The sequence below is a fragment of the Garra rufa genome, chromosome 5, assembly GCF_049309525.1.
Source record: "Garra rufa chromosome 5, GarRuf1.0, whole genome shotgun sequence".
Classification (NCBI taxonomy): Eukaryota; Metazoa; Chordata; class Actinopteri; order Cypriniformes; family Cyprinidae; genus Garra; species Garra rufa.
In genome coordinates, this window is record NC_133365.1 from 40,453,966 (window position 1) to 40,472,014 (window position 18,049).

The 18,049-nt window shown below is 35.8% G+C and overlaps 1 protein-coding gene across 3 annotated transcripts; it reads left to right on the top strand.

Annotated features, from left to right (window-relative positions):
• Nucleotides 1-3,300: 3,300 nt before the first annotated feature.
• Nucleotides 3,301-11,423, top strand: plp1b (proteolipid protein 1b). 3 transcript variants are annotated; one of them, XM_073840372.1, is made up of 8 exons: nucleotides 3,314-3,453; nucleotides 3,748-3,846; nucleotides 5,616-5,802; nucleotides 5,939-6,095; nucleotides 7,363-7,537; nucleotides 7,637-7,710; nucleotides 7,796-7,861; nucleotides 10,216-11,423. In XM_073840372.1, exons 1-8 carry the CDS (start codon nucleotides 3,450-3,452, stop codon nucleotides 10,288-10,290), a joined length of 837 nt encoding a protein of 278 aa, XP_073696473.1. In that variant the 5' UTR covers nucleotides 3,314-3,449; the 3' UTR covers nucleotides 10,291-11,423. The 3 variants fall into 3 exon arrangements, with proteins under 3 accessions (XP_073696475.1, XP_073696473.1, XP_073696474.1); XM_073840374.1 differs by lacking the exon at nucleotides 3,748-3,846 and having other exon boundaries at nucleotides 3,301-3,453; XM_073840373.1 differs by lacking the exons at nucleotides 3,314-3,453; nucleotides 3,748-3,846 and adding an exon at nucleotides 4,319-5,055.
• The last annotated feature ends 6,626 nt before the right edge of the window (nucleotides 11,424-18,049 follow it).

Sequence of the window (18,049 nt, forward strand, 5' to 3'; positions counted from 1 at the left end):
GTGGGACAACAACAGTGTGTGTCTCTGTGGATGAGGGTGACCTGTGTGCAGCTGCTCAGGTCTGTCAGTACAATGGCTTGCAGAAGTCTGTTCTTTTATACTCTGTACATTTCTGCCTCAAATTTGCAGTAAATATTGAGTTTGCCTAAAATTCCTGGTTCTGGTTTATCAAGGTTGATTTGGAGTCTGCAGACGTATGTTTTTGACATAATCATGAGAAAAGTGTGTTGCATTTAAGCTATTTCAAGGTACATCGTATCAGTTTGTGTGTTTCCTGGGAGCTGAACCTGAGAAAATCTTAGAGCTACAGGAAACATTTAAATAGGTCTATCACAAAATATTTGTATGGGGATATTTCACACAAAATTAAAAATCTATTAGCCTATCTTCTTACTTTTGGGCTGCTTTTTTTCTATATAACTGAACTGTGTGCTATATTCAAAGTTTGACTGTACTTTCAAAATCAACATTTTTGAAAATGAACATTTCAGTGTTTCTCCCTATTTAAAATGCATATAAATCACCCAAGCGTTTTGCTTTAAATCGCCAAAATTGACCTCTCTATCCATCTTATTTTTGCTCTAAGAACTTGCATGGCCATTTGTAAATTTTATAGGTCAGGCTTCCGGTCTCATCCACTTCTAGCTATTTTTAGCTGTAAAACAACAGTTTTGCTGCTTCACATTGCAAATTGGTGTGTATTACAATATAGTTTTAATGTATGATCTTGATTATTAACACACTGGTTTGTAGTGTAAACAGTTTTACTGTTTAATGTACATTGTTTTTCTTCTAGTTATTTTTCTATTGCGGCTAATAAACCGGAAGTCTCGTCCATAGGCTTACTTCCACGTTGAAGAATAAAGAGGATAAAAACCTCAGTAAGATTTTTTCACTAATACAATGAAGGCAACGTGTAAATTACATTAATGTGTATTTATGTCGAAAAATGTCACTGCAAATATGATTTTCTTAGTATTTTAGTCGTTTTTCAGTGCTAAACAACATCTACTCTAGTAAAAAAGTAATAGCATTAAAATGCATTTATTTTATACTAAGTATAGTTCAAGTCTATACTTCATTTTGCTTCTTAAGTATTCTGATTTAAGAATGTTTACCCTAGTGAAAAATAAATATACTGAAATGTATTTCAAATATATATTTACAAATACATTTACTTATTATGTACTTAATAAAAATACCCTGCAATTGTACTTTTAGTATAAAAAACTGGTATATTTCAAGTCTGCTAAATTGGAACAACTAAAGATATGCTTAAGAAAATTTGATTGTGCTAAAATGGAACTATTGCAAGTATACTTTAGGTACACTTTAAATGTACTAAAATAAATATACTAAAATGATATAAAAATTGAAATTAAACTTTATTTTGAGTACTACTTGTGCACAATGCACATTTCTTAATATTAAGCCTAAAATATGTTTTAATGTCACTATTGATGAGGATTGTATGATCTTTAAATATTATTGGTCTTTAAATGCAAAATATTTAAAGTTTACCTAAAGTATACTTGCAATAGTTCCACTTTAGCACAATCAAATATACCCATATACTATATCTTTAGTTGTTCCAATTTAGCAAACTTGAAATATACCAGTTTAGTATACCAAAAGAACAATTGCAGGGTATTTTTATTAAGTACATGATAAGTAAATGTATTTGTAGTATACTTAGTATGAAATAAATTTGAAATACATTTTAGTATATTTATTTTTCACTAGGGTAAACATTTTTAAATCAGATTACTTAAAAAGTAAAATGATATACCATTGTTTACAGGGGAAACAAACGTTGACTTTATGCATAAAAAAAAAAACAAATTTGCCAGAGTTTATTTTATTATTTTATTTCAGTGTTTTATTAGCTGCAACTTGTTTATTTCAGAAAACAAGACTTTATACTTTAGTTTGCTTTATACTTTAGTTTGCTTCTCAAGTATATGTATCATGATTTAATAACGTTTAGATATTTATTTATTTTACAAAAATACTGAAGAAAATGTTTTTTTTTTTGTTTTGTTTTTTGGAGTATAACAACAGGGGTTTGACGAATGCTTTTTATAGAGTGCCCAAAAAATATTTAGATTTATTTCAAACCGCACATTAGCCCTATTGTCTTCATCACTGTAATAGTATTGTGTACGTGTGTACAAGAGAGTGAGAGAATTTGTGTGTATTGTGTGTGTGTGTTACAGAAAGAGTGAATTGTCTGTGTGTTCCTATTTCTGACACAACTGTAGTATTGTATTGAATGTGCTCTTGTCCCAATCTGACTCTAAAGGTCACAGCTCACTCACTTTGCTTCAGAATGTGTGTATATGTATGTGATTGTACAACTATCTTTGTGAGAACCAGTTTGAGTTTTAGCCCACTCAATTGAGGACCAAGAGAGTAAAGTGAGAGGATTTAGGCCGGTCCACACTTTCTGACACCCTTTAAAGGGCAGTTTGAGGGTTAAATTGTGATGGTTAATGTTAAAAGGATAGTTGAAAATTCTGTCATTAATTACTCACCCTCATTCTGTTCCAAAGCCGTAAGACCTTTGTTTATCTTCAGAACACAAATTAAGATATTTTTGATGAAACCCGAGAGCTCTCATGACCCTCTATAGACAGCAAGGGTCATACCACGGTCAAGGCCCAGAAAGATACTTACAAATTTCTTAATTTAATCTTAATTTGTGTTCCAAAGATGAACAAAGGACTTACGGGTTTGGAACAACATAAGGGTGAGTAATTCATGCCAGAATTTTCATTTTTGGCTGAACTAACACTAAGGTCGGGGCTAGGGATTACATTGTCTCAATGAATGTCCTCACAAAGATGAACAAGAATGATATATGAGTACCAACTTTACAATAGTTGTGATTAGAAGTGAGCTACAGTAAATCTGATGAAAACCTAAATGTTAAAATAGTATTCAAATAAAGAAGGTTTTCATTATAACAATGCAGTTTTCAGTTAGATTTATAGTATTTATAGTATTTATAAATACTACAAGTCTTACAGTTATTTATAACATGCTGCATGTAGAAACACTAGAAGTCAATGGAATGTCCATTATTTAGATAGCTAAGTAAACGTGTATAAGAGTGTTTATGTAGAAAAACTCAGCCCAGGAGTAAGCGCTACTAGTTTGTGCACAAGCATTTTGGCCAATGCGTTCATCTTTTCATGCATGTGAACATTTAAGGTTTATTGCACTGAAACACAAACAAACACACTTACTCTTTATTTATCATGGCATTGAAAGAGGGCGCTGCGTCTTTAAGATCTGCCCCAGTGTGTGTGTGTTTGTGAGAGAGAGCAGAGGGGTTTGTTTATTGTTCCAGGGACAAAAGCGTGAGTGAGAATCATAAAAGCATCGAGGGAGATTAAACTACACGGCACATCAGAGAGACAGAGCGAGATACGCACACACATACTCACATGGGTAAGTCTACCTGAACTCACCTGAACCCATTTTTAACCACTGCTGATGTTCATTAATTCATAATTAGGCTCATTTTCATGAGCAGAATTTTTAATTGATTGGTGTGTCTGTGATTTGCATGTGATATAAGTTGTTTAGACAAATGTATACAAGCCTTTTAATGATTCTTTTTTGTATGTTGTTGTGTGTAAGATGCCATCTGGTTGGTCTTAAAAGCATCACTCCTGCATTTATGATGGATATACATTTAATGGATCCTTATTAATTAAAAGGTTGTTTTGATTGATTAACCAGCTGCCTCCGGTTTTGATTGGCTAAAGTTGCTACGACGCCTCAGAGGTGTGGATGAGAAGACCAGTAACCTCAGGAGACTCCAGAAAGAGGTCAAACAAGGTCGTTAGGTCAATTATTCTCTTCTCTGAGGGGGGCTCCTGTACGGCCCAGTGCCAGTTTAAAATGGGAAAATAATTAACGTAGCTGTATGAAGGATTCCTTTGTGTGTGCGCTGAATTGTTTCTCTTTTTTTCGATAAGAGCTTATCAGCCTTCTGCAGAATCACATCTTCTGTTTGAACCATAATGTGTGAATTTCTGTTTTCTGCTCAAAACTAGGTATTGCTCACTCAAAAAATTTTTTACAACCTCATGTTGTTTCAAACCTGTATACATTTCTTTCTTCTACAAAACACTCCCTTCTTTCTTCTACAAAACATGTTTTTTGATGTATTGATTATTATTTGGATAACCACCGTTTTACTATAGGTTTAACTGTATCTCCTTTTGTGTTCCACCGAAGAAAGAAAGTCATACAAATTTGGAACAACATGAGGGTGAGTAAATGACATAATGTTCATTTTTGAGTGAACTGTCCCTTTAATAAAGTTAAGAGTTTTAGACCCAAAATCACCCATTAACCTACAGAGAACACAAGAGGTTTGGAAAATAGAGGGATGGACCCAAAATCATTTCCACATTCTCAAAAAGAAGGTGTGATGAAGGCTGTTTTAACGCTTGTTGAGAAGAAACCAGTGTAAAACAAGTGTAAAAGACTGGTTGACCTGCCATGATCCCAATTGTAACCCCAGCGGTGTCAGTATGTGTCTGTCTGTGCCGCTGTGAGTGGAAACGCAATGACGTACTCCACTGCTGAGGCCTGTGAGTGTGTGTGCGTTTTGTTTGTTCACAATGACAGTTTTTGTTGTTAAAACAAAAGCCATTATGTCTGTCACAAGTGCTTCTTTTTCTGACCACAAAACCTCAAACACACATGAAAACACACGCACACACCCCGAATCTCATCCTGACACCAGGCTGCTCAGGAGAGAGAGAGATCGAGCGAGGGAGGGAAAGAAGGAGAGAAAGAAGCCAGGGAGGGAGAGGAGCATCTTAAGCAATGCATTTTTTCTTCCTTGAGGTGGACAGTGGAGTGTATCCGAAGAAATAAAGAGAAATTACCTCCCACAATTTAGACATCGCAGCAACAGAGGGCAGAAATCTGTCTGGAGTGAGTGGACAAGCGTCTGCACGGCTCTCTCCTGGCGTGGGTTCGACTCAGCAGTGTCCATGTTTCCAGTGAAACAGCCGTGGTTGTGTAAAGCGCTAGGTGACCTGAGATGCATCATCTTCTCTCACAGGCTGGAGACCGCAGAAATCCATAGCTGAGCCTTTTGGGGCTCGTCGTTTGTTTGGCTTCTTTTGGTTAAGTTGCTTAAAGAACTGTTTTTAGCCTTTTATTGATGCAGTTGTTTTCCAAGTTAAATCTGTTGGTGAATATAGCGAATAGTCATCTCTTCTGCTTTCTTATGTTTTACTTTAAGGATTTCTTTTGTGGTTCGAGATTGCATTTGGCTTGTTCTTTTATGATTCCATTATACACTGACTGACTATTCACAAGTTTGTGTGTGTCAGATACATTCACTCATAGAGCGCTTTGTGTATGTGTGTGCATGTGTTTTTGTGTGTGTCCTTGACTAACTGTTGGCCAACTAACTCTTAAAAGGTGTTTACATACTCATTCAGAGGCCATTGTGTGATTTTATAGTTAATTATGAGTGCACTTGTGTATTGGTAGTAGTGTGTGTGTGTTTGTGTGTGTATAAATGTGTGTGTGTATTGTGTGTGCTGCATGTGCAGTTGGTGTGTTGATATATTACTCACCTACAGGTTGCTATGACTGCTGCATCCGCTGCCTGGGCGCCGTGCCCTACACCAGCCTGGTGGCCACCCTGCTCTGCTACACCGGTGTGGCGCTCTTCTGCGGGGGAGGGCATGAGGCGCTCACTCACACACGCACATTCGTAGAGCTCTACTTCGCAAGGGACGTCCAGGATTTCATCGTGCTGGCAGACTTGTGAGTTAATCTCTTTTTTGTGATTGTGCACAGCACAGGACATGTGAGAATAGAATTGCTTTTTTTCAGTAATCAATGTTCTTTAGTATTGTTTGTTCTAATTTGTGTCTTATTTATTCTATATTTTGCTTTTCAGTATAAAATACTTCCAGTATGTGATCTACGGTCTGGCCTCCTTCTTTTTCCTCTATGGATTGTTGCTCTTGGCTGAAGGTTTTTACACCACCAGTGCAGTAAAGCAGACGTTTGGGGAATTCAGGAGCACCCAGTTTGGGCGCTGCATCAGCCTGACTGTGAGTATATGTGTTTGTGTTGGATTTTGAATTTTGTGGTCACTGGTCCTTTCGCATCTTTCCTGATAATGAAACATTAGGGTATGGAAATGTCAAAATTTTTCAAAAATGTGATTTCTAGACCTAAAAAACTTACAAATGCAATTTAAAATAATTTGTATTGAAATAGCTATTATTATAATTTTATCTAATTTCATAATAATACCATTAGTTGATAATAATTATAAAAAACAATTAAAATCTTAAAAAGTAATGGGAGTTCCCAAAGTTTTCTTGGGAATTCGCAAATATACTCCAGCTAGATAACTCGGATCATCTGACAGCTTGCTTGGTTGTGCCTAAAAAAGGCTGTGCTAATAAACTGTGAGCAGTTGGTTTAGTCAGCTGTTTTATAAAGTCAGTTTTATTTTTTGTATGTCCTTCCATATCTATATGTGAACATTTATGACCATATATGTCTTCTGTAAAGCAGTTTAAGGCCATAGTACATCCAAAAAGAACAGTTCTGTCATTAATTAGTCATGCTCATGTCATTCCAAACCCGTAAAGGTTCATCTTCAGAACACAAATTAAGATATTTTTGATGAAATCCGAGAGCTTTCTGACCCTGCATAAACCGCAACGCAGCTACCACATTCAAGGCCTAGAAACGTAGTAAGGACGTTATTAAAATAGTCCATGTGACATCAGTGGTTCAATCTTAATTTTATGAAGCTTCGTGAATACTTCTTGTTTGCACAAAGAAAACAAAAATAACTTTTTTCAACAATTTTTTCAACTTCACGACACTTGTGTCGAGTACCATGATGTAACCCGGATGTGCTGTGCCTTGTTTGCAAGCAGAAGGATTGCACACATATGTTGTGGTACTCTTGTAAATGCGTGTTGTTGAATAAAGTTATTTCTGCTTTCTTTGCACACAAATAGTATTCTCGTAGCTTCATAAAATTAAGGTTGAACCACTGTTGTCACATGGACTATTTAAACAATGTCCTTACTATCTTTCTGGGCCTTGAACGTGTCAGTTGTGTTGCTGTCTCTGCAGAGTCAGAAAGCTCTCGAATTTCATCAAAAATATATTAATTTGTGTTCTGAAGATAAACAAAGGTCTTATGGGTGAGTAATTAATGGCAGAATTTTTCTTTCTGGGTGAACCATCCCTTTAAAACACTGTATATAAATTAAGTTTTACTTACTTTTTCATATAATTTGTAATGTCTATGCCTGTTATGTTGCACTGATCTAATTAGCTGTTTCTCTTGTCCAGTTCATAATCCTGACGTATGTGCTCGCTGTGATCTGGCTGGTTGTCTTTGGCTTCACGGCCATTCCTGTGCTCTTCTTCATTAATATGGAAAGCTCTTGTCACAAAGTCAACATTCTGTCAGAAACCACCTTGTTCAACCAGCAATCAAGAGTCTGCATGGATGCACGGATGTATGGTACGTCTACACTCGCATTTCTGTACATATACGTGTGTGTTCATCTGTACATATGCTTGTGTGTGTTCACAGTCGTGATGTCTGTGTTGTTCTATATAGGGTTTCTTCCTTGGAATGCTATGCCGGGGATTGTCTGTGGAAATACACTGGCAAACATCTGCAAAACACCAGAGGTTAGATGTTTATCTAATCTGGACACACACACATGCTAAGTGTTTCAAGAAATCATATAACTTATATCCCTTTTTATGTTTCCAGTTCTACGCGACCTATGACCTTTACATCTGTGCATTTGCTGGAGCAGGAATCACCCTGCTTGCCCTGGTTAGTGATCTAATGTTTTACACCTGTGAGCTTTAAAAAGTAATTTATATATGTAGAAGATTTTGTACAAGGTGGCCTTCTTCAAGAGGCTCGTTGCTTGGTTTTTGGGAAAGCATCAATTATTAATTAGTAAATCCACCTCAGCAATCTTGATTAAATGATTTGTGACCCTGGACCACAAAACCTGTCTTAAGTAGCACATGTATATTTGTAGCAATAGCAAAAAATACATTGTATGGGTCAAAATGATAAATTTTTATTTTATGCCAAAAATCATTGGGATATAAGTAAAGACCATGTTCCATGAAGATATGTTGTAAATTCTCACTGTTAATATATCAAAACTTATTTTTTGATTAGTAATATGCATTGCTAAGAACATCATTTGGACAACTTTAAAGGCGATTTTCTCAGTATTTCGATTTTTTTGCATCCTGAGATGTCCAGATTTTCAAATAGTTGTATCTCATGAAGAAACGACCTTTATGACTGGTTTTGTGGTCCAAAGTCACATTTTAAAAATCACAATTGTCAGTGATCAGTCCATCTTGACCAGCACTGTTTACATATTCATTGAAATTCACTGGGATTTCATTTGCACTGAATTCTTTGAGGTCAGAGTGCAGAGCTGTCAAACAACATGAAGTTAATAACGTAAGTACAGCAGGGGAATGTTTAGTTTACAATCAGTAACTGACCTCTCTGCTACTGACAGATCCCCAGTGTCTTTACTCCCTTTTCCTGTATATGTTTGGCAGTAGTCATTTCTCAGGCTTTATCTAAAGACAACCACTAGGAGCAACCAGGGCTTCTCTGTCATGCTAAAGAGCACAATAAGATTGACATAAACATGTTAAACCATAAATAAGAAATAATAATTGGTAAAAAAAGTAGGCAAGTAAGTAATAGGAAAAGTGCACTTAAAGCAAGTCTCAAAAGTGTATGGACATATGTGACCCTGGACCACAAAACCAGTCTTAAGTCGCTGGGGTATGTTTGTAGCAATAGCCAAAAATACATTGTATGGGTCAAAATTATTGATTTTTCTTTTATGCCAAAAATCATTAGGAAATTAAGTAAAGATCATGTTCCATGAAGATTTTTTGTAAAATCCCTACTGTAAATGTATCAAAATGTAATTTTTGATTAGTAATATGCATTGTTAAGAACCTAATTTGGAGAACTTTAAAGGTGATTTTCTCAGGATTTTGATTTTTTTGCACCCTCAGATTCCAGATTTTCAAATAGATGTATCTCGGCCAAATATTGTCCTATCCTAACAAACCATACATCAATAGAAAGCTTATTTACTGAGATTTCATGATATATATACATCTCAGTTTTGTAAAATTTAACCTTATGACTGGTTTTGTGGTCCAGGGTCACATATAAGCTACACTTAACGATGCCCAGTTTCATTCAGCTGATTTAGATTTACACTGCATTTCACTTTTTGGTATAAGTTCTTAGTTCTGGAAAGTATATTATTTGTAAACATACACATTTACATTATTTCTCTCTGTGATTTCTGTGATTTCTTTGGAAAATCTACATGTGCTCTTTTTATGCTATTTAATTAATAGCTATGCCAGATGATAGGACATAATAAATGCATTAACAAACCTTTTTAGGAATCCAGTCCTAAGTTTTTCAGCTATACTATAATATACTATACAAGGAACTTCAATAGATAGTTCACCCAAAAATGAAAATTCTGTCATTAATTAATCACCCTCATGTTGCTCCAAACCCATGAAACCTTTATTAATTTTCGGAACACAAATTAAGATATTTTTGATGAAATCCAAGAGCTTTCTGACCCTGCATAGACAACAACACAACACAACACATTCAAGGCCCAGAAAAGTAGTAAGGATATTGATAAAATTGTCTATGTGACATCAGTGGTGCAACCTTAAAAAGTATATATAAAAGACTATTTTAATGATGTCTTTACTACCTTTCTGGGCCTTGAACATGTCAGTTGCATTGTTGTCTATGCAGGATTTCGTATTTCATCAAAAATATCTTAATTTGTGTTCTGAAGCTGAACGGGTTATGGGTTTGGATCGACATGAGGGTGAGTAAATAATGACAGATTTTCATTTTTTGTGAACTATCCCTTTAAGCCTCTGCTGCTCCAGGGGGATTGTTTCTCTAAAACATAAGTGCTATACGCTGCTATGGACAAGACTGTAAATAAATAATGATGTGCTATTGTTGGAATTAGATTTTTTTCTCTGATGTTTATAGTGATTCTCAAAGGGATATAAATTCTAATGTCACAAGAGCTCAAATTTCTCCTGTTTAAAAAACCTTGTTATTTCTGACTTTTCTTCTCTCTTTTTTTCTAGTTTGTTTATGTAGTTGCCACCACCTACAACTACGCTATTCTAAGGTTTCTCGGGAGGAAGGGAATCCGTTGCTAGGTTCAGTGTTGCTAGGCCTACTTTCCTGTGGCCCGTGGCAGCGGTTTCAGTGGTGTCATCACTGTGGCCGGTGAGGAAACGCAAAAGAGCTCCATGAAGCCCCTGCAGAGTTCTATCATACAGAGCACAAACACACACAAACCACTGGTTTCATGAGACAAATTAGTACGAATTACACCAAGGAAGATTGACCAAAGCAAAAATTGCTACACATAAAACCACAAACTACTGTACAGTAGATCTCTGGAGGAGTGGAATCTAGCTTCTGTTTTTCTTCATTTATCTCCTCTGTCTGTGTATTTGCCACACACATTATTATATTGCTATCTCCTTTCTCGCATGGCCATTTATTCATTTTAATGATTGTATTCATTGTGCTTCACGGTCTTATTAATGCCTTGCAGTTTGCCAGGATTTTAGCCTTTCTCATCTCTCTCTCTCACACATTCCATCTTTCTGAGAGAGTTTGAGTTTATTGTTGTTTCCTCAGTAAGATGTGGGTTTTTATTCTGTGTGACACACATAGAGAAACAGCGCTGTAGTAATCAGCTTTCTTTATGTCAGTTTAAATTCAGTATTTACAGACACTCTTCTGTGTGTGATTTTGTTTGTGGGTGTATTTGTTGTATATTTTGACTAACTGTGGCAATATGCTGAACCTGATCAATGATGGTGCTCGATCAAAGGAACTAATGTTTTTTTTTATTGTTCACTTACTGCAGGGTTGCCAGGTTTTCACAACAAAACCCGTCCAATTGCATTTCGGAGGGTGTCCCTCAGTAAAAATTGCATTACGGGGGTAAAATACATGGTTTTTGGTGGGGTTCCCTTGATAAAATCACATTTCAAGGGCTAAATATGTTATTGGGGTCACATTAATCTGCAGATTTGAAAAACAACTCACGGCAACAGTGTTAAAGTAGCTGAATTCCGTGGGAAAACTGCAGACTTGGCAACACTGACTTACTGGCTCACTTCAGAAAACTAAAACATATTTCTACAGTAAGATGAATAACTGAAAATGATTAATGAAATTTGTGCATGAATTCAGACTAAAGTGAGTTTACATAATATTGTGTGTTAACGTTATTGAAACTCAATAAATGCAATAAACTTTAATTTCCTTTAATAAAGACCACGAGTGTTGTCACTTCTTCTCACGGCTACAGACAGGATAACTCAAGCTGATATTACATTTTAAATTATAAATTGTTAGACAACTAGGAATATATTGATCAAAAAGAAAGAAATATTTTATTAATCCCCATGGGAAATTTTGTCAGCGTATGTGAAGACATGCAGACAGCAGTGATCATTTACCAAAAAATGCTGTTGAATTTATGTGCAATAATCTTATCACAGCAGTCCCTCTCCTGATAAAGATTTTTGTTTAATTAGTACAAACTTAGTAGTAGGCTCTGAGATGTGCTTAGTTGTCATGGTGATAAGTTGTAGTGGAGTAGGTTGCTGTGGGATGAGTCATCAGAGCTGGAAGATTTGATCAAAGCATTTCCCGCAGAGGATTTTCCCAGCATAGTGGTACATAGATGAAGAGAGATCACCCAGAGGACTGCTGCAATCATTACACTAAAACACACACGCAGAGAGAGACACAGCTTTACTGATCACACTGCAGCACATCATAATTCTCAAAGAAAATAAACAATGAGGGGGGAAAACAATCAAGGCCATAAAACATTTCAAGACATATTCACTGCCATTGGCAAGTGTGGGTTTTTCCAAGTTCATTTTGGGACTTGCTACCAAGCATAAGCTATGAGATTTTTTTTTCTCTATACTTTTTTAAAAAGGTTAAATGCACAAATAAAATGGTTAGATTGCAACATATATACTGCCCTTCATAAGTTTGGGATCAGTAAGATTTTTTTTTATGCTCATCAAGGCTATTTATTTGACCAAAAATTGAGAAAAAACTTATATTGTGAAGTATTATTGCAATTTAAAATAATTGTTTTCTATTTTAATATACTTTAAAACCTAATTTATTTCTGAATTTTCAGCATCATTACTCCAGTCTTCAGTGTCACATGATCCTTTAGAAATAATTCTAATATGCTGATTTATTATCAATGTTGGAAACAGTTGTGCTTCTTAATGTTTTTTGGAAAGGATTCTTTAAACAATAGAAAGTTGAAAAGAACATAATTTGTTTGAAATCCTTAAACATTTTTTGTAACAATATAGAATAGCATTCAAAAGTTTGGGGTCAGTCATTTTTATTATTTTTTTATGAAAGAAATTAATACTTTTACTTAGCAAGGATGTTTTAAATGGATAAAAAGTGATTGTAAAGACTGTTGTTGTAAGTTGTTTGATTTCTATTTTGAATAAATGCTGTTCTTTTTAACTTTTTATTTATCAAAGAATCCTGATAAAAGCATCACCGCTTCCAAAAAAATATTATGCCACAAGTTTTTAACATTCATAATCAGCATATCAGAAGTTTCTGAAGGATCATGTGACTACTGGAAATTCAGCTTTGCATCATAGGAATACATAAAATTTTAAAGTATTTAAAAAATAGAAAAACATTATTTCAAATTGTAATATTTCACAATAGCACAGTTTTTTCTGTATTTTCACTTATTTAAAAAAATGTCAAAAGTCTTATAAATACAGTAATCATCATTGATCATTGAAATCATCATGAAACCATTGAAAGCTGAATAAAATAAGCTTTCCATTTATGTATGGTTTGTTAAGATAAGACAATATTTGACCGAGATACAACTATTAGAAAACCTGGAATCTTAGGATGCAAAAAAAAAAAAAATCTAAATATTGAGAAAATCGCATTTAAAGTTGTCCAAATGAAGTTCTTAGCAATGCATATTACTAATCAAAAAATTAAGTTTTGATATATTTACGGTAGGAAATTTACTAAATATCTTCATGAAACATGATTTTTACTTAATATCCTAATGATTTTTGGCATAAAAGAAAAATCAATAATTTTGTACCCATACAGTGTTTGGCTATTGCTACAAATATACTACTTAAGACTGGTTTTGTGGTCCAGGGTCACATATATACAGTATATTATTCTAAAGTCCATACTTTTTTCTTCCAATCTATGAAAGTCAATGGCTAACATCAACTGTTTTCTTCAAAATATCTTCTGAGGGTGAGTAAATGATGATGGTATCCCTTTTTAAAAAGTATCCCTTTAAGTTGCCATCACAATAAAACAAAAAGGAAAAAAAATGATGAATGCCTCAGGGTTATAGGGTTCAGTGATCCCATCACAAAATGTTTTTGAGCTTGTTTACAGTGTATTTAGCACTGACCACCTGTGATCGGATCACTAAAAACCTTAATACCGGATGGAAGTATACAGACAAGACTCTTGTCTGAAAATTTGGGGGAAGGGTGAGACACTGGCTTCTGAACCTGAGAGGAAGAAAAAGCTTAAAAAGCAAACCTTGAAACAATCCGGATGGCAGCAAATGGCAGGAATGTTGATGGAGATTTTCACATTTCCATCTACGGGCAGCTTGCAGAAGGAACACAGTGTTTTACCTTTCACACTGCAAAGGGAGACAAACACACATCTTATTAAGATTGAAATTTTGTTCAATGCTAATACCTGTAAAGTACATTGTAAAAATAAATGCAGATATTTAGTAAGACAGACAGGTCACACTTAATTTCACAGTGTTGATGTTTATGTGTCTTTGGCTAATAAACTATGCTGTGTTAATATTTTGTGGATCCTTTAACTACATATTTTTATAGTTATTGCTATAGAAATTAATTAAAGCAAATATTATAACACCTACTCAAACAGGTCCACAGACATCATATCTAAATGAAGGTGTCTTGTACATTACTTACTTGGACCCAGCTTCACTGTTCAGTCTGTGGTGCTCTTCAAATAGTTCTGTGGTTGCTCTAGTTGATGACTCTTTAGTTGGAGTTTCCAGAGCAGATGCTACTGAAAGTTCCCCACTTCTAGGCTGGTTTTGCGCTTGTCTTGGTGCAAGTGGAGCTTCAACTACAGGTGCTACTGTGATTTGTTCAACTGTATTGTCTTCTTTATTCTCTGTAGCCAGTGTATCTGAAGGCTTTATTGGGTTCTCATGTAGAGTCTTGACTGTTTTCACTGGTGTCTTCCCTGTTTCCTCTACAGGAGTCTTAGAATGTGTCTTCAGTGATTCTTCTGCAGGTTTCTCCACTATGTTCCTTACAGGAACATCTTTAGGTGTCTTCAATGGTTCCTCTACAGGTTTGACTATAGATTTCTCCACTACGTCTGTTTTGGGTGTGTCAGCATGTGTCTTCAATGGTTCCTCCAAAGGTTTTTGTTTAGGTTTCTCCACTACCACCTTTTTAGGAGCATCTGCATGTATCTTCAATGGTTCCTCTACAGATTTCACTACAGGGTTCTTCACTATGTCTGTTTTAGGAGCATCTGCATGTGTCTTCAATGGTTCCTCTACGGGTTTGACTATAGGTTTCTCCACTACGTCCGTTTTACGAGCATCTGCATGTGTCTTCAATGGTTCCTCTACAGGTTTCTCCACTACGTCTATTTTAGGAGTGTCTACATGTGTCTTCAATGGTTCCTTTGCAGGTATGACAATAGGTTTTTGCACTATGTGCTTTACTGGAACATCTGCAGGTGGTTGTTCTGTGGGTTTGACTGTGGATGTATTTGCCGCTTTCTCTACATGTGCTCTTCTGGAGTCCTCAAGGACAGGTTGTGCACTGGAACACATTCAGAATACTTATAAAGCATCTGATTGTCCTTAATATTAAATGTCTATACACCAGTTAGAAATTCTCACTTGCATTTGAGGAAATTAAAGGATAAAAGGTTTTATCCAGTACTGAGACATTAACCAAACCTTTTGGCCAGATTGGACCCACTCCTGACTGGTGTGTTTTCGTTTGAGCTCAAGGGCCTAAGGAAGAGCAGATGAGTGAGGTTATTGAATAGAAACATGTATCGAATGCAGAAACACTGAATACAGGAATCACACAAGGAAAATGAGAACGGCTCGTACTCAAACTTCCTTAAGGCTGACATAACGTGAGAGCTTTGAGGAGGTGTGGAGGAGTCCTGGCTGGAGGAGGTGGCGACGACACTCTCTGCACATGGCATGATGGAGGAAGAAACCAAACTGCTCTCAGGTGATGACTCATTCTTAGGTTTCACTAGCTTTACTGGTTTACTGTAAACAGAAGTGAGATAAATTGAGAGTGAGAGAGACAAAGACAGTGATGTTCACACTGATTAATTTTAGTATTGAAGCAAGACTCTAGCTAGTTGATACTACCGCTCTCAGCCAGCAGATGACAGCGAAAACCTGCATTTACCATGCTGGCTGTGTGTCTTGAACATCTTGAGATTTGTTAATCCAGCTTCCATCTTTTTTGAATTGGTTTCGAACTTTTGTCGCCTGGAATACGGCCTGCCTCTCAACATCTACAATCATTGAAAACCATCTGTTAGAGTGTATTTTGTTTACAAATGTATATTTTGTGTGTGTGTTGAGCATGATTACCATGTTTACCAGTGGGCATGGTAAGGTCCTGTTCTTCAGTCAGGCCTACATTAGAAACACATGAAATTTAAATTCACAAATCAGATTTTTCTATCTCTCTTACTGTTATTTACACCATATAGAGTGTATTGTTTGATGTGCACATTTTGTTTAGTGTCAGTTGGTCAACAATTACAGATTTGATCTATTCTAAGAACAGGTTTGGACTGGCACAGACTCATGTACTCCCCCAGAATGATGCACGCACATACTGTACAAAATCCAGCACAGCCACATTTTTTACTCAGTATGTGTGTGTTTTCTAGCATGTCATCCAGAATAGACACTCTGGTGCTGTCACACCTTAAAATGTGTTGTGAAGTTTTTTTCCTGCATTGTCTTCATGCACTGTTTGGAATTGCACTTGACATTATGTATTAGTCCTTTACTTAAGTGGTGAAGATGTGAATAGCTAAAAATAAATGAGCTGGAAGACATTCAGAACAATGGCAAAGAGGAAGAACAGGTCATAAAACAGCAACACAAACACAAGAGTGATGAGTAAACTGTCTGTAAGATCTTGTGTGTTTATGTCTACTGATATGTGCTGTTTGTGAAAGTCTTAGGTTTTCACTTGCACATGCTATATTATGTATGATAGAGCTAATTATGCATTGTAAGAGTTTGATTTCAGTTGGACTAAAACAATAATTTGTCTAATTAAATGTGATGAAAAAGCTTTAATAAGACTGAAATCGTACTGGACAGACAGCTGAAAACACCATATACCAAGGTACACAACTAAGATTATTATATTTACTTTATCCCTAAACCTAACCCTACAACAAATCTGCGGACATTATTAGATTCAAAGCCAGACATATTTTGGCTTAATTAGACTTTTAAATAGTACTAGTGCACTTAAAATGTCAGTGTTTGATTATATTAGTGATGACATTTTCACAAAATTAGCTAGTACATGCATAAAAGCCATGTCCTTCTACTAAAACATTCCAGGATCAAAAAGGCACAACATCACACACATATCGTTTAAGTCTCTAACATAATGGCAGGATGTCCTCCTCACTTCCCAGAATAGTGAAATCATCTTCATTGCTTGTTTTGTTAAATTGTCATTGATCACAGTTAGAGGAAGAACCCCTGCGACATAATCCAAACCCACTCAGACAAAACCTTGAACACACACAGATGAGTTTTACACCTGGACCTTAAGAGTTATATCAGTGGGGATCTGTCATACATGCAATCATTTTCATAAGCACTTTAGGTTGGTTTTAGACATGTTTTGTGCAAAATAAAGCAATGGAGGTTCTTACCTTTGTGTTGAAATCAGTGCAGCTTAATCTGTGAGAGTGATTTAAAACTTGCCAGACTGCAACCACCACATATGAACAGACAGATACACACATAACACATACCTCTCATGCATACCTACCACCCACCCACTAACCCCAACAACAAAAGACACACACAACTAACATAACTCACCTTCACTCTTCAATTTTTTTCCTTGATATAAGATAATAATGTTTGTGTTCATATTTGTGTGTTTCCAGTTTACAGTATGAGAGTTCAGGAACACTGTGTTCTGTTCTGCTGTTGAAACAATGACAAAGTGAGACAAATTGGGTGCAGTGAAGACCCCCTGGTCTCTTAAGTTTTACAGACTGCCACATGTCCGAAATTCAACTATTTGCAGAGGTGTAGTGTGAACCCTGGTGAAAAAAACAGCATATGCTGGTTAGGTAGTTTTGATGCTGGGATGCTAGTTTAAGATGGTCCTTAACTGGTTTATGCTGGTCATTTGCTGGTTTATGCTGGTCCTTAGCTGGTCATGTGCTGGTGAAGGACCAGCATAAACCAGCAAAGGACCCGCATAAACCAGCTAAGGACCATCTTAAAACAGCAAAGGACCATCTTAAACCAGCATCAAAACCTATACCTCACCAGCATATGCTGTTTTTTTCAACAGGGAAGTGTAGGCTGGAACACTGTACATAGAGGAATACATTTATTAGTATTGTTCTTACATCAGTCAACACTAAACAACTAATTTTTGATTATGTGCACACACACACGATCACTGTCCAAAAAGTATCTGTATTTTGAGGCTCATAAGCCCAAATCAAACCTCACAGAAAGATATAAAAATATACCCCATCTGGTGGATTATGGATTTATCATTCTTCGTACTCAAAAATCTTAGATTAACAGCATCATACATAATTTCA

Excerpts from the sequence above, each read along its gene's own strand:
- plp1b (XM_073840372.1), top strand. Across the intron at positions 6,096-7,362 it reads GGCGCTGCATCAGCCTGACT|TTCATAATCCTGACGTATGT; the intron begins GTGAGTATATGT and ends TCTCTTGTCCAG. Across the intron at positions 7,862-10,215 it reads GAATCACCCTGCTTGCCCTG|TTTGTTTATGTAGTTGCCAC; the intron begins GTTAGTGATCTA and ends CTTTTTTTCTAG.